General features: G+C 41.7%; 4 protein-coding genes across 6 annotated transcripts; 1 reads left to right on the top strand and 3 right to left on the bottom strand.

The window, feature by feature from the left end:
• Positions 1 to 105: 105 nt before the first annotated feature.
• Positions 106 to 3,752, bottom strand: LOC135483325 (proline-rich protein PRCC-like). The gene is made up of 7 exons (XM_064764117.1): positions 2,984 to 3,752; positions 2,570 to 2,733; positions 2,258 to 2,314; positions 1,417 to 2,022; positions 1,073 to 1,141; positions 691 to 894; positions 106 to 341 (listed from the first exon to the last, which is right to left on the bottom strand). The coding sequence occupies exons 1-7, from the start codon at positions 3,642 to 3,644 to the stop codon at positions 255 to 257; spliced, it is 1,848 nt and encodes a 615-aa protein (XP_064620187.1). The 5' UTR covers positions 3,645 to 3,752; the 3' UTR covers positions 106 to 254.
• A 28-nt stretch (positions 3,753 to 3,780) lies between these two features.
• LOC135483885 (small ribosomal subunit protein eS6-like) lies at positions 3,781 to 5,954 on the top strand. Its single transcript, XM_064764944.1, has 5 exons — positions 3,781 to 3,838; positions 4,395 to 4,526; positions 4,751 to 4,961; positions 5,179 to 5,328; positions 5,662 to 5,954. Exons 1-5 carry the CDS (start codon positions 3,833 to 3,835, stop codon positions 5,904 to 5,906), a joined length of 744 nt encoding a protein of 247 aa, XP_064621014.1. The 5' UTR covers positions 3,781 to 3,832; the 3' UTR covers positions 5,907 to 5,954.
• A 713-nt stretch (positions 5,955 to 6,667) lies between these two features.
• Positions 6,668 to 10,776, bottom strand: LOC135483324 (F-box/WD repeat-containing protein 2-like). Of its 3 annotated transcripts, none has more exons than XM_064764114.1 (4): positions 10,665 to 10,776; positions 9,582 to 10,148; positions 8,653 to 9,436; positions 6,668 to 8,208 (listed from the first exon to the last, which is right to left on the bottom strand). In XM_064764114.1, exons 2-4 carry the CDS (start codon positions 10,084 to 10,086, stop codon positions 7,968 to 7,970), a joined length of 1,530 nt encoding a protein of 509 aa, XP_064620184.1. In that variant the 5' UTR covers positions 10,087 to 10,148; positions 10,665 to 10,776; the 3' UTR covers positions 6,668 to 7,967. The 3 variants fall into 3 exon arrangements, with proteins under 3 accessions (XP_064620184.1, XP_064620186.1, XP_064620185.1); XM_064764116.1 differs by having other exon boundaries at positions 10,682 to 10,776; XM_064764115.1 differs by having other exon boundaries at positions 9,582 to 10,776.
• A 124-nt stretch (positions 10,777 to 10,900) lies between these two features.
• On the bottom strand, positions 10,901 to 13,141 carry LOC135483884 (ribosomal RNA small subunit methyltransferase NEP1-like). Its single transcript, XM_064764943.1, has 6 exons — positions 13,000 to 13,141; positions 12,343 to 12,444; positions 12,009 to 12,150; positions 11,743 to 11,801; positions 11,371 to 11,520; positions 10,901 to 11,075 (listed from the first exon to the last, which is right to left on the bottom strand). The coding sequence occupies exons 1-6, from the start codon at positions 13,138 to 13,140 to the stop codon at positions 10,962 to 10,964; spliced, it is 708 nt and encodes a 235-aa protein (XP_064621013.1). The 5' UTR covers position 13,141; the 3' UTR covers positions 10,901 to 10,961.
• Positions 13,142 to 14,808: the final 1,667 nt, after the last annotated feature.

The following is a 14,808-nucleotide window of genomic DNA, read 5'->3' as shown; positions in this document are numbered from 1 at the left end:
CGTTCAGCATATCATTAAAATTGTGTCGCGGAAATTTCGATTTTGTCGTCCGTAATTCTTGAATATTCCCCTCCACTTTCCAGATCTGTCCAGGTAACATCATCCAGCACATATAATAACAGTTCATCAGTCTGCAGCATTGTACAAGATCACTTCAGAAGTGTCACAAATAGTCCAGTAGTGTATGAGCACATGCAAGTTCTTGAGTCCTGTTCAGGAAGAATTCAAGTGCCTATTTTGAAGATCGCCCAGTGTTAAAATCCATATTTGGATTGAGTCTGGCGCTTTGTCTGCCTGTTCTGAGCCCACTGGTTCTTCAATTCTAATTCCCTCTCCTTAGCCTGAAAAAAGACAGTAATATGTTATGGCTGGTCATTTGCAATGAAGATACTGTAGGCCTTTTGTCGGCCTTTCTCACCCTTCTCCAAGACGGGTTGTGACTTTGTCTGAACACAAGCAACTCGTCATTTATTATTACCCTGATACGAAGGCCTTGGCAACTCCCTCCCAAGTCGTATCAACTGAATCTTAAATTTGGTAAATTCAATGCAAAATGTCTCTCCACAGTTCTTGATGGGGGTTCCATTCATGTAATTAGCTATTGGACTTTCCTTAGAGTACTCCTTATGATGTCACATAGGCATGAGACCCCTGGCCAAGCTCCCTTGCAACAAAACTTAATATTTTTACCTGGAAAGCCAGATAAGTGATCTGGTGTTTCCTCTTCTGCACTGATGATGGCATGTCCTTATTTTTCTTTTTACTGTACGAGAATCCTGCAACTTCTTCTGTGAGGTGTTTGGTGAGGTCTTCCTTACTCATCTGATCATCCGCATTGACATCAACAATATGCATAGCTTCACCGCGGAACTTCTTACCAACCATTCTCTGGAACTGTAAATAGATGAGATAAGTTGAGAATGAACAACCAAAAACTGCCTTCAGGGAATGATCACAGAGCAGGAGCTGTTCAATGTCTTAAATCCAAATTCCAATTCATGTATGTATGATGATGGGTTCCATTTTAATGACTATACTCATTATCCATTGCAATAAAACTTGAAATACGTACCTGTTCATCACTTGTCATCTGCTCCATCTGATTTACACTTGGTTGATATAATCCACTGTTGTCATAGTGCTGAAAGAATGGAATGATATGACTGCTAACAACTAAACATGGTGGACAATCATGATTGAAATAACTTTAGTGAAAAGCCTTCTTTTAAAAAGTTTACTGTGAACCTCCTTATTTTCCAGCTCTGGCTGCCCATTTCTACAAGGTAATTTGCACTGAACACTCATTTGACTCACAATTTTGCTTTAAACCCTGTCTTCAGGTTTTGGCACCAGCTTGAGACCTCTGCAGTAAATGAAAATATCTTATCCTGCTCACCAATCATACCGTGTTCTTACCTCGGCAGTCTCTCCTGAAAATCCTGCTGCTGCTTCAGAATGCTGGCCATATCCTTCACTGTAATAACTTCCAGTCGCAAACTGGCTATAGTCCGATGATTGACCAGCTCCTGAACTATAGGGTCCTCTAAGTCCAGTTAGATTATCACATGCTGTTATGTCCATAGAACTAGAAACAGTCGTTTCTTTTGTATCCATATGTGACAAAAATGAGGCTGTTGAACTAGGAGAAGTAGAATCAGGTTTAGCACCAGAAAATGAAACAGGTTTCAGTGAGACCTGGGGGTAACTCTTTGGATTAGTCCGCATTACAACATCAGGAAAGTCTGTGCTTGTAGAAGCTGTACTTGTAGGTTCATCACCACCAAAAGAGAAGAATTTAACAGAGTCACTGTCTTCATCACTGTCACTGGCAGCATGATCAGGTACTCCTGGCAACCTCTTTGCTTGTGCAGAAGTTGAAGGTGTAACGGTGGATCGTGGTTTAGCAATGCTAGCTTTTGGTGTTGGCCTTTTAGTCAGAGTATGAGGTATCAGCGCCCTGCCTTTTTCTTTGACCACAATTTGTTTTGGAGTGGGCAGCATAGACAGCAATCCGCTAAGACCCTGTGGAAGTAAAAGCACATGAGTGAGGGAGGGTTGATTGCAGTTTTGACTCAAACAATAGCTTGAATAGGCCAATATTTTTAAAACCGGCACTTCTCACAAAAACATACATGGAAGTGTCAAAAGAGTAATATAATCACCCAATACACATCGACATGTTCGTGTCCATGTACTGGGTAGTATAACTTGTTCAACTCTAGCAACTCTTAACACACACAATAAAGCATAAACCTACCCCTCCAGCTGGTCTTGCTTTCTTTTTCCTTGGTCCATCGTCATCATCAGAATCAAGCTGAAACAGTAAAGCATGGAATGGAAGCATGATCACTGTATAAGCAGAACAGTCAAGAGCTTTACCAACTCACTGAAGGAATTGGCATTGGCAGTTCATTCCACACTCTTGTAAAATGAAGATTTATAACGTCTTTTGTATTGTATTATACATGTATGAATATAGATTATAGAATATTCAACTTTTTTATCGACTGTGAATACTTCAGACAGCATCATATAGCATTTAAGCAACACTAAGTAATTCTTCCTTTACCTCTGCTAATGATGGCACTGTTATCTTGACGGGTTGTCTTTTCTTTGGGACTGGAAGTGGAATCTCTGCCTTGACTGGCTTTTTTTTGTACTCTTCTTCAACTTCGTCTTCCTCTTCATATCCAGATAGAGTTACTGCAGAACTGGCTTTCGGTGCAGGCAATTCTGGAATTGAAAATAGGAGGTTGAAAAATAGTGGAGTGACACAGTGAAACTCTGTCAATGTGACCATTATTATACTCAAATTATAGTATACAATCACTAGACTTTTTCGATTTCAAAATATTGCAAGGTAAAGGAGAAGTTAAAGATTTAAGACTTTTACCGTGTAAGTTCATACTGGTAACTGACACAGCTAACCTAAAACAGTTAGATTTCACAGTACACTTTGTTAAAATTTTGCTTTTCAACACACCTGACACCAGTGACAGCAGTGTTGCAGAGCTTTCTGTGGTCTCTTGTATTGTCTTTACCGCTGTCCTCGGTCTTGTTGTAGTCGTAAAGAACGAAATATCAACATCTTCTGACAGTTGATTCTTTGGAGCTGGTAAACCTGCTAGGATGGAGAACTTGGCTGGACCAGGACCGACATCCTCCTCGTCTGATATGTGCCCAGAGAGAGGATTCGAAAACTGCCCTACAGGCCCAGTTGTTGAGGAAACAAAGTCTTCTTCATCAGATATATCATCATTTCCATTGTTGGATTGCTGTGACTTCGATATCATTGAAGCTGGTGTTGGGTCTGACCTGCATTCATGATGAGACGATAACGTTGACAAGCCAGACAAAACACCGCCGCCACCATCGCCACTGGCTACTGAACGGTTGTCATTGATCTCCTCACATCCACCTCGAATTGGTGCAGTACCTCTATCAAGTGTACCACTATGACCACTGCTTCCATCACGCACACTGCCAAGGCCAGCAGTGCTGACAGATGCAGTGTTGATTTTTGACTGGGAAAGTTTGCTTTGGTTTGTTGAAGATTCTGAAGAAGTGAGACGGCTTTGCTCGTCAACATCACTGTTTTCACTACCTTCATCACTACTGTCATATGCTACAAGCCCTAATGACATTGTTCTATTAACATATGAGCTTAATTTCGAGATTAGTAATACTGTAGAGAAGAAAAGTTGGGTTTTTGTAACTCAAAGACATGAAACCAAAATTTTCAGGTTCGCCGAGCGCCACCTGCAGTTCCCGAAACTTCTCGCGAGATTCTGCCTTTTCTAGCAGGCTCATGAAAAAGGCAAAATAGCCTGAGATGAAGGTATTAAACTTACTTATAATAGACAATCCAATTGTCGAATTAAAAAAATTGACATATAAGACAAACGTTTAGTATAGGAAGTTGATTATATATAAATATGAAGTTTGAATTCTGGATATAAATGCTCAGATTAGGGCGATTCTGTCGACGGTGCTCTCCGTTTATCCACAGAATTTTATATACTTCACGTGTATTCGTGTACATCATATGTACATAAGAACGGAAATCTGTAGTGTCTTGTAGGTAGTGTCTATGTCACTCGTGCAACCGCTCTTGGTCCACCATCGCTAAACCTGGTGTCCCCATCATCTCTTCGATACTACTTTGATCAGAGTCCATGAGTGTAGTTGGCGGAAGCAACAGCCAACCCTCTCCAATCTCCATCGTCTGTGCTGGCCATCAGACTGCACTGCCACACACCATTCCTTTCTGGTGGCTGCTTACAGGAGTGCTGCATGGGTGCATGGGTGGCTGTGGGCATGCTTGATATTTGGCCTGTGTGCGCTTTGATGACTAGTCTATGTACATATTGACAAGGTTTCTTCTTCTTTTTCAGTTGAATATCTCTTACCCAGCCACTGGCTGCCAAAAGCTGGTTGAGGTCAACGATGACCTGAAACTGAGGAACTTCTATGAGAAGCGTATTTCTGCTGAGGTGAACGGCGAATGCCTAGGGGATGAATGGAAGGTATGTGTTCTGCGTGTGCATGTCGGTATCAGTGTAGCAGGAGCACACTCGAGAAATAAGAATCATAAATAATGCCGCTCAACACAAGAAAAAAACAATCCAATAGGGAAGACTTGGGTTAGATTAATTTCAACCAAACTTTTTGGGTTGGGAGTAAATTTAAAAGATAACTTCGTTACTTTGAACTGGTTCTTCCCCTTTAAAATTATTTACTTTATTTTCAGGGCTACGTCTTCAGGATTTCTGGTGGTAATGACAAACAGGGATTCCCCATGAAGCAGGGTGTCTTGACCACTGGCAGAGTCCGCCTGCTGCTGGGTAAAGGCCACACGTGCTTCCGTGCACGCCGCAGTGGTGAGAGAAAGAGGAAGTCTGTCCGTGGATGCATTGTTGATGCTCAGCTCAGTGTGCTATGCCTGGTTATCGTCAAGAAGGGTACGTGTTTTCTTCAAGGTTGGCTTTACTGAAACCAGAGGTGTTTTTGACTTTCAAAGGTGGTGAACCCTGTAACATATGATCTTAGTATTCGTCATTATAATCCGTGGAAGAGTAATGAACTAAATTTGTGAAGATATCTTAATATTGATCTAACTTTGAAAGCGGTTGCTATGTTTTACTGATCTCATCAAAATGATGTTGTGTTTTGTTCCAGGTGAGTCAGATATCCCTGGGTTGACCGACACCACTATCCCACGACGACTTGGACCAAAGAGAGCCACCAAGATCAGGAAGTTGTTCAATCTGTCCAAGGAAGATGATGTACGACAGTATGTGGTCAGAAGACCACTTGAGGCCAAAGAAGGTATGCATTGAACTCATGGAAATAACTTTTTGGTATCGTGATTTACGTATATGGTTTGGCAGTGGTGGTGTGTTGGTTAATTCGTTGTAACTCAAAATATTGTTCTAGCTTGTTTCAAATCTGAGCATTGATCTATTCCACTGCTACACTTACATTTCGATTGTGACAATAGTATCAAAAAGAACTAACACGAAAAATGCACCTGTGCTCAGTTCAGTGTCAAGGGCAACGTACAGATTTGCTGTTGAGAACCTAAGCATCCTTTTGAGACTGTAGTCCTTTTTCTGTTGGATTGTTATTCTTACGTCTATGAGCCTAATCTGTTTCCTTCAGGCAAGAAGCAACAGACCAAGGCCCCCAAGATCCAGCGTTTAGTGACACCAGTTGTTCTCCAACGTAAGAGGCGAAGGATGGCTTTGAAGAAGAAACATACGGCCAAGAAGAGGGAGGCTGCTGCAGAATATGCCAAACTTCTCGCTCAAAGGATGAAAGAGAAGAAGGAGAAGAAGATGGAGAGGAGGCGGTCAGCCTCTGCATCAAAGAGCTCCATCAGCAGAGAGTCAACCTCCAAGAAATAAATTAATAATGTAAAGTATGTAAGAAAATTAAAAAAAGTGATAATATGATATGCTTTTGTTTTCATTTTATAGTCCCAAGCCAGAAATACAAGGTCTGGTGGTGTAGTGAATCAGCTTTCATTTTGGTCGCAACTCTCGGAGAGATACATCCCGAGATACAGGTTTTTGATACTCCTACATCGTATCGTATACAAAATATCGAGGGGCGGAGTATATTAAAAACCGCTGATTACGTCGGGATGTTACAAAAACCATGTCCCGCGTGATTTTGCTCTTTCATTCTCCCTGGGATGCAGAGCCCTGTATACTGTCCCGTGTAGTAGTACACACTCCATAACAAGCTCTTGCGTTCTGGTTAACAGATATTTACTGCAACTTTTTTGGGTGCTACTGCGGCTGGTATATTGGCTGTAATAGGACAAATCTTTGTCAAGGAGGAGACCAGCTTCTGTCCATGGACCCAAATATCTTTCATTGCTCTGGTGAATGTGCCAAGGACCAAAAGTCAGTTGAAACAGAAATTTGGCTCCCAGGCTCCCACCAGTTCAGGACGATGATTGCGCCCCAACCTTTTTGTCTTGGGCAAAGATAGGCTCCCGATTTTAGAGTCTTTAATGAATGTAAATGAGAAGAGAACATTCACAGTTGGTGGACTGTTCAACAGACAAGGATGGTCCTCAGATGTCTTATTGACGGGAACATCTCCAGGGGATGTCCACGACATGAAAGGAAATGAAGTAATGAAACTACAATCATTTCATACAACAAATCACATTTATTTCATAATGTGACAACGAATGATTTACAACACAAAATTGATATCACAATCATCCAGCTTAAGACTCCTAACAGATTGGTGAACAACCAGCAGGTCATCTCCCCTGCAGCGACTTGTACATAACTACTTGTACTTGTCTGTGGCTTGTTCTCTAAGTGTCCTATAGCCTAACACCATCAGTATTCTGATATTTGACATTCTACGGTAAATCAATTCTATGATTTGATATACATAAATGCAAATACTATACATGTTTGGCTAAAATACGCAAAAACCAAAAACCTACTTCTTCAAAAGAAAAAGGTTTTTGATGTGGACTCAAGTCTAACAATAGCTTGACAGAAGAGTTATTTCTGATTTACTTGTAGCTTTTTCCTATCCTTATCATTGCTTTATTATTCTAATAATGGTATAAAGACAATATTCGAACCAAGGGCCATCACAATTTAGTAAACCACATCCAGCAGTGAACCATTGGCAGTGAACAAGTAGAACACAAACGTAATTTCAGAGAGCCCTGAAGTGCAAATCACTCTTATAAAGTAATTTTGCTAACCCTTTGTTACAAATGTATTCATAAACATGTATAAATATGTAAAATTAACAAAAAATTACAAGTATTTCATGTAGCTACATGCATGTAATGAAAATCAAAACTATTCTAAAAGACATTCAGCCACAAAAAGAATTGATTTTATTCAAATATCTGTTTACATGTCTTTTTAACAATAACTACAGCACAACTTGAACATTGTCCAACAATATGTTTATCATCAATATTTTTGAGCAAATATATTTTTTGACACACTGTCCAACTGCAAGATAATCAAATCCTGAACATCGGGGAATAGAATGGCTTGTGTGATGTAATGCTCAGACTGGCATTTGTGCCAAAGATTTCTTACACGTCACTTTCTAATCAATAGTTTGCTCATTTCCATGACAACAACCAACTTTCTGACACATGCCGGTAGGTGGGACATTGTGCAATACAATGTATACATTGAGCATGTTGAGGGTGTTGACTGACAACCATTTAATGAGTGATAACGTATGTGTGTTAAAGATAGGTGACATAAGTGGCAGTGATACAAAAGAGTTAAAATGTTGGGACTCTCCAAGTACAGTAATACATTGTTACACCAGAATCGGACACAGTATAACTGTATGGGTCAAACAGGTTTGACCTCTGGCATTGTATACCACAAGTCAATAGTTACATAACTGTTACACCATTTTTTTAGAAAACCAAATTCATCTGGATGTGCCAAGCCTCTAAAAAATTAGTCACTGATTTGGTATTTGATTCTCCTTGAAGGATTCAACTCAATGATTTGACTCTCTTTTCTCTGGCGGACAGGTGCTGGCTTCTCTGGACTTGATTCCTCTGATTTCCACTTGACAACCATGACTTCACCACCATATGTTCCTATAGCAAATAAAAGGCCTTTACAGGTCCTGTTGTCCATTCCACTCATCCAGTCCTTTGATCCCAGCGTGTCACTGCCTGGCAATATCTGATACCTGAAAAGAACATGGTAATGAGGTTAGTTTGATCATGATGTAAGCTCATTATGTACTTCCCCCATTGTGATATCAGAATATTGTTGGTAAGGGTGGTGGAATAAAGGTTAGGGAAGTCATGACCATTTACATGAAGCTACAAACCGAGAAATAAGATATCTAATCCCAGATCAATCATTCTGTCATTGATTGCTCCTGATTCACCATGACAACCAGTGAGATTGATCATTTTTCTCTGTAATACATGAAATGATACCTCAGGTTAGGGTTGTCACAGATCAGTAGTCAAAACAAGGAGATAGTATGCTACACAGCAGTGTTTCGAAGGATGATCACAAAATGAACCAAAAACTGATTTTCATAAACCAATACTTCTGTAACTGCTTGGTTTTGTGACCAATGAAAACCACAACCCATTCCATCAATTTGACCCATAAACTTTACCTGCAGAACAAGGGTACTTCCACTCTGGTGATTTCCTGGCCATTGTGACGCTTGAAGAGCACTAGGTTCCGCGATCCATTTTGAACAAAACACACACCAAAATGTTCGCTGTAACTTGACATTGAGGAAAAGTAAACCCTCTCATGAGGCAGGAGGCTATCTATCGTTTGAAAGTCGCTCAGAGACGGAAGACGAGATGTTTTGGCTCGGAATCCAGCCAGTTCAGCACGGAGGGTTCCAAAAGATAATGACGTCAAATCATAAGCAGTGGTCAGATTCTTCAAATCACATTTTACAATCACCCGATGACGACAGTTGAGACGTAAAAAGAAGGCATGATAATGATAGAAGCGGACGTTGTAGGTGCGAAATGAAGAAACGATTGTGTAGGCACATTCGGAACAAGGCCTCGTCTCTATTGGCTCGGACTTGTCGGGCATGAAATGAACAGCTATTGGGGTTGCTGGTAGACTGTCCATGGTACTCAACAGCTGTCCAGTACTTAGTTTCCACATCTTCAAAGACAGGTCATGCGATCCAGACACCAACATGTCCATTTCCGTGTCATAGTCCATACACTCGACACTGTTCGTGTGACCAACAAACCGATGTTTTTCTTCACAGGTGCGCATATCCCAGCAGACGATACTTTTATCCGAGTAGTTCCCCGTCAGTAGGATGGAATCGTCAAATTTTCCACATGATACAGAGCAACCAGTTGCGAATATCTGCAGACATTCTCTACTCTCAACATCCCATATTCGCACATTACCATCAGTACCACCTGCAGAAACGATCATGAAAATGGTGTATTAACTTATATGTTATTCGAAATCTGTTTGCAACACTACATCTTTGACGAATTTCTTCTGACCACTGTTGTTAGCGACACAGGACAAAATGAGAAGTCGTAAACTGAGTATACATACCTGTAGCTAGTTTCCCATTCCAGTGAAAGAAAGCAGAGGAACCACCAATGTGGCCTTCAAGAATGGATGTCTCGAATGTCTCCCCTCTTCGTATCTTCTCGAGCTGCTGTTTTTGAATAACGTACAATGATTTGAAGTCGACATTCAGCTTTGGGAGACGAGCTCCGATACTGACACATGCATCCTTCCAGCCATGTTGGTAGCTGCAGATGACCTTATTCCACGACGAACTCACCAAACAGCTCAATAACAAAGTGTCAGGGCTCAGGTAGGAAAGAATCCTATAGTTGAGCTCTGCTGGAAGCATTCGCAGAAAATCACGCGTCAGCAAATCGCCAAGTTTCTCACTCAAGTACAAATACTGTTTCGAAGTAGAGTTGTCAATCAGAGCTTCAAAGGTGGCATTTCGTTCCTTATCAGACAGTTTCTTGAACTCTGATACAACATTTTCCAACCAGTCAGGAAAAACCTTGGTTGGAGGCTCTTCACCGCCACATTCATACATCCTCTGGCCAGCCTAAAGCAGTGATAGTCAGTTCTATGGACGGATGGTTTGCATCTTATCACCTGCAAGCAGTCATAGCGAGCAAAGCTTGAGAAAAATAACCATGTTACCACTGTGATTGTCTATTGTCAGTGGACTAGACTTATCTAGTACGACTCTGCAATTTGACTAAAGCAGAAAAGCCCATACTCCTTGCCAGTCACACCCAGATAAAGAAATTAACCGGAGAAATCTAGAATTTTTTTCCGACTTCTTCTGTTCAAAGCTGCGTCATTTCAAATGGATATTAGTTAATAGGTCACTTTTGGCACAGCTTCGGTTTATTGTTAGTGCCAAAGGCCACACGGTATCGCAGGAACTCTGTAAATATCATCCATGTATCCCAACGCGGCATTTCGAAAACAGGAATACTGAAGGTAGTTTGACAGGCCTATGTTATGCATACTATATGTATACATTGTATGCAGATGTACTGTATGGTCTCTGGTATGCAGAACATCGAATAGATAAGAAAGGGACAGGATGCCAGAACATTCCTTCCACACCATGTCTCACCAATTGAACCTATCCAAACTTACCAGGCAAATATACTCACTATGCACCAAGTCCCATGAATACTAGGAGACTTGAGGAAGTATTTACAGGAATGATCAGGATGAGTGGAAAATTCATGAATGAGGTTTGCTACATTAGTTCTACAGACAACTCCTAGATGTCACTACCTCCCAGTAACTTAAAGGGACACCAGCTGGTACTTTTTCCTGATTTCGTCCATTCAGGATGGTCTTTTCAGAAAAAGAACAAAGCTGTCACCTTTGAGACATCATTTTATTATATGACATATATATTTACATGTAAAAAAGAAAGTGAGGAATCTAGACAATGCCCCATTGTTCTTCAAATGCTGAACACACTTTTGCACAGGTCAAGGCAGCCGATAATGGATAATTGCTGATGGATACATTCTTCTCGGTGTAGTCAGCATCAATCTGGAAGAGACACAGGGTAAAATAAGAAATCAGGGGTGATAAATGGCAGAATAAGCGAGGAGGGAGGGTTATCATGTTTCAGCAACTTTGCTTTGGATGTGATGTCACCTGTAGTCTTTAGCTGGTTGTCCAGGCTTCTCTCCGAGGCAGTGAAATATACCACAACATATGACTTTTACCCTGCCCTTTAAAATTACGCAGTGAAAACCATACTCGGAAGCCATACCAGGTCTTTTCGCCCCTATTGATTGGGTGTAAAAAAACCCAATGAGAGATAATATTGACAGGAACTTACTGCGCCATGAGCCATTGCACCAATCACCACTACCAAGGGAGCATCCTCAGGTACCAGGGTTCGTGGCTCGACAACCTTATCTGCACTGAATGACATCCCAACTCTCTGACACCCATTAGGTAAGTGGTCTGTGATTGGGTTTTTGATGACCTGCAAAAATATTGCCTTGATTATCAGAATGATAATGAGGGGGCTTTGCACGATTGAAACTAAATTATTAATTCGAATGAGGCACGCAAGTTGGTACGTTGAAATCATATCTTCCAAGATTTTGAAGTCATTTTTAAATGGCCCAACTGACCAGATGGTTTTTCCAGTGATTTCGATTGCTTTAGAATAACCTAATAGGCTAAATTAACTGGTTTCATTTACCTTTAAAAGTTTGATCGGGCCATCAGAGGCATGGATGCTAAGTTTGTGAAGTAACTGAACTGAAATAAGAAGATAAGCAAACACTTATTGACATTTTCTATCCCTGCATGATACTCATGATCCTTTCAACTTAGAAACAAGGAATCATATTGACTCGGTGTCACAGTCAGTTTGATTTACTGTGACTCGGCTGGAATTACTACGTTTTAATTCACATGATTCTTATGCAATAGACTCCGTCAAAACATAAAGAAATGTGACCTTACCCATTAAACCACAGAATCTATCAAAAGTTCTTGGAATCCTTGTCTGTGGATTCACCTCAATCAACACATTTTTTTCAGTATGAATGTAGACTTGAAGCATCCCAGCTCGGTTAAGCGGACTGTCCATCAACATCAAGAGGCACTGCAAATAGAAGTATTAAGTAGCTTGCAAGGAATTCTACTTTTCAAGCAAATATTCCAAGGGAAGATGTGTACCATGCCTACTGAAATATGTGGAAAGACAAGTTTATTGTAGATGTGTGATGAGCAATCATGCAGTGGCTAAGCTAAAGTGGTAAACATTTCCAATGACAACTACCATTATAATACATACCTGATGTGTAATGTCAGGACGAAGTTTTGATGGGTCTTTTTTGAATTTGCCAATCATCTTTTTGTGTTTATCACAGTTCAAGAGTTCATAAGCTTTGCCAACCTGAAACAAGAAAAGATAAACAAGTAAGAAAACTAATATGAAATTAAAATAATGTTTTTCCTCAATTAAATACAGCTGACAATAGCTTAACTACATGCATATTATTCTGTATGTCCGTCTTGTCTAGGTCTATGTCATGACTATATGCAGCTGGTCACTCCAAGTTCAAGGCCTAAGCAAACCTGATATCTGGGCACAATGAACAGAAGAACACATAACATTGTATAAGACAACATAACAAGGTCGTTTTTGCTCCTGGTGTGTTGTAGTCCTCGTGGCTTCAATGCCTTCTTTCGACCATCCTGAATTAAAACTTCGGCACTAATAAATAATAACAACCAAGTTCTTGCTCAGTAACGAGTGTGAGGGGAGGAACATACGACTCCGGTTTACTAGGATTACTCCGATTGGTGCAGCGACGAGGATATCTATGCAAGCAATTCCATCATCAAGACATTGTTGTCCGAGAAATGGATTCACAGGCAGGCCTTGTCAATCCAATAACGGACACCATGATTTCAGCTTATAGGTTGTAACAAGAGCAATTTATTTTACCTTTACTGTTTCCAATGAAGCCTTCTGTAAAATGACTATTAATCGCTTCTCTTTATCTTTGTCACTAAGTGATTTCTTGCCTTTAATTTTGATTGAATCTTCGGAAATATTTCCCGCATGTGGAACACCGGAGGCTGCCATCTTGAAATTTAAAGCACGAAATACAGAATGATCGCAGAGGCCGACTTCGATTGGTAACTCGGGTAGAGTAGGAGTTCGAAATCTGCCACCGGTAATGACGTCAGAGAAGCCAAATGCGCATGCTTACTTGAGTCGCCAATCGACCACGGTCGACTACCGATCGAGTAGCGTCAAGATGGTGGCGCGAAATACGAATCCGATGAATTTCGCCTTTCTGGATGAATTTCTAGATGATAATTGGACCGTCTCAATAATGAACCAGTTCAGCCACCAGGCGGCTATAGCAATGTTATTGAAGCGGTCCAAAGTACCGAAAATAGCAGAATTTTCAAAAAATACAGTCCCCCAGTTTTCCCCAGAGATTTTGTTCCGTTCGTTTGTAACTCTACCTACTCGAGTACGACTCTACTCGACGCGATTCCCAATCGAAGTCGGCCAGATGTGTCCTGAGCCCGCTCCTGGCTCCCCTGCCGTTGCCCAACCATACTACATGGTACGCACATAAAACGTCCACATGGAATAACTCGTGCCCCGTTTCCCCCCTAAAAAGGAGAGAAAATTTCCACCCCAAGACGGCCAGGCTGTGACTGTCTCATCTCTCTCATCATGTTTTGTTGTCAACAGGGTGGAGCAGCCAGGACAGATTCGGCCTGGCTGTGACTGCCTCATCTCTCACCATGTTGACAACTTGGCAGAGCAGCCAAGACTGATTTGGCCTTGCTGTGACTGTCTCATCTCTCTCATCATGTTGTCAGCACGGTGGATCTAGGAGCGATTGTAGATGTGGGACTGGGAAAGGAAGCAAGAGACCAAGTCGTTATCAGCGGCGTAGTTCTTTCATGAAGTCATTTGAAGTTCTGAACTACGCCATCGCCATCTTCAGGTCAAGGTAGGAACTAAGACCGTGCAAAGACCGTTTGGTCTTTTCAGTTCCTACCTTGCCCTGAAGATGGCGATGGCGTAGTTCAGAACTTCAAATGACTTCATGAAAGAACTGCGCCATCGCCATAACGATGGAGCAGCCAGGACTGATTCGGGCTGGCTGTGACCGTCTCATCTCTCTCACCATGTTGGCAACACGGTGGAGCAGCCAGGACTAGCTGATTCGGCCTGGCTGTGCTGTGACTGCCTCGCCCTCATCGTCATCTCTCTCACCATGTTGACAAATTGGCAGAGCAGCCAAAACTGATGTGGTCTGGCTGTGACTGTCTTATCTCTCTCATCATGTTGCCAACACGGTGGAGCAGCCAAGACTGATTTGACCTGGCTGTGACCGACTCATCTCTCTCACCATGTTGGCAACACGGTGGAGCAGCAAAGAACTACGAACCCGTGACCAGCCGATCCACAGTCAAACACTCTTAGCCCTGATTCATCAAGGCGTTCATGCTGAAATGGAGATTTTATTCGCCTCTTACATGCGGTATGCATATGCGTATTTCCGCCCCCCCCTTGAGATTTGTTCCCGTCACGTCATGAGCACATTGAACTGCTAGTGACCACCCCCCCCCCCCCCCGACGATATGTGCCGGTGCCTGTCGTACGAGGTCGTTTCTTCAGTGAAAAAGACGCACGCCTCTGCCGTACCGGTAGCAATGCTCAACCCGCGTTCTTCATGTTTTGAAACATACCACTGAAACTTTAATGTGACCAGGCCAATAGGAAGGA

Source organism: Lineus longissimus, chromosome 2 (genome assembly GCF_910592395.1).
Source record: "Lineus longissimus chromosome 2, tnLinLong1.2, whole genome shotgun sequence".
Taxonomy (NCBI): domain Eukaryota; kingdom Metazoa; phylum Nemertea; class Pilidiophora; order Heteronemertea; family Lineidae; genus Lineus; species Lineus longissimus.
The sequence above is the reverse complement of the archived record's forward strand: the minus strand, read 5'-3'. Positions and strand labels throughout refer to the sequence as shown.

Coding starts and splice junctions, on each gene's coding strand:
- LOC135483325 (XM_064764117.1), bottom strand. CDS start 3,644: ATGTCATTAGGGCTTGTAGCATATGACAGTAGTGATGAAGGTAGTGAA. Junction 1,142..1,416: donor TTTCAGGAGAGACTGCCGAG/GTAAGAACACGG, acceptor CCATTCTTTCAG/CACTATGACAACAGTGGATT. Junction 895..1,072: donor AGATGACAAGTGATGAACAG/GTACGTATTTCA, acceptor ATCTATTTACAG/TTCCAGAGAATGGTTGGTAA.
- LOC135483884 (XM_064764943.1), bottom strand. CDS start 13,140: ATGGCAGCCTCCGGTGTTCCACATGCGGGAAATATTTCCGAAGATTCA. Junction 11,802..12,008: donor TAGATTCTGTGGTTTAATGG/GTAAGGTCACAT, acceptor TTCTTATTTCAG/TTCAGTTACTTCACAAACTT. Junction 11,521..11,742: donor GCCCGATCAAACTTTTAAAG/GTAAATGAAACC, acceptor ATATTTTTGCAG/GTCATCAAAAACCCAATCAC.
- LOC135483885 (XM_064764944.1), top strand. Junction 4,527..4,750: donor GCCTAGGGGATGAATGGAAG/GTATGTGTTCTG, acceptor CTTTATTTTCAG/GGCTACGTCTTCAGGATTTC. Junction 5,329..5,661: donor ACCACTTGAGGCCAAAGAAG/GTATGCATTGAA, acceptor TGTTTCCTTCAG/GCAAGAAGCAACAGACCAAG.
- LOC135483324 (XM_064764115.1), bottom strand. CDS start 10,086: ATGTATGAATGTGGCGGTGAAGAGCCTCCAACCAAGGTTTTTCCTGAC. Junction 9,437..9,581: donor GAATGGGAAACTAGCTACAG/GTATGTATACTC, acceptor TCGTTTCTGCAG/GTGGTACTGATGGTAATGTG. Junction 8,209..8,652: donor GAAGTACCCTTGTTCTGCAG/GTAAAGTTTATG, acceptor TGTTCTTTTCAG/GTATCAGATATTGCCAGGCA.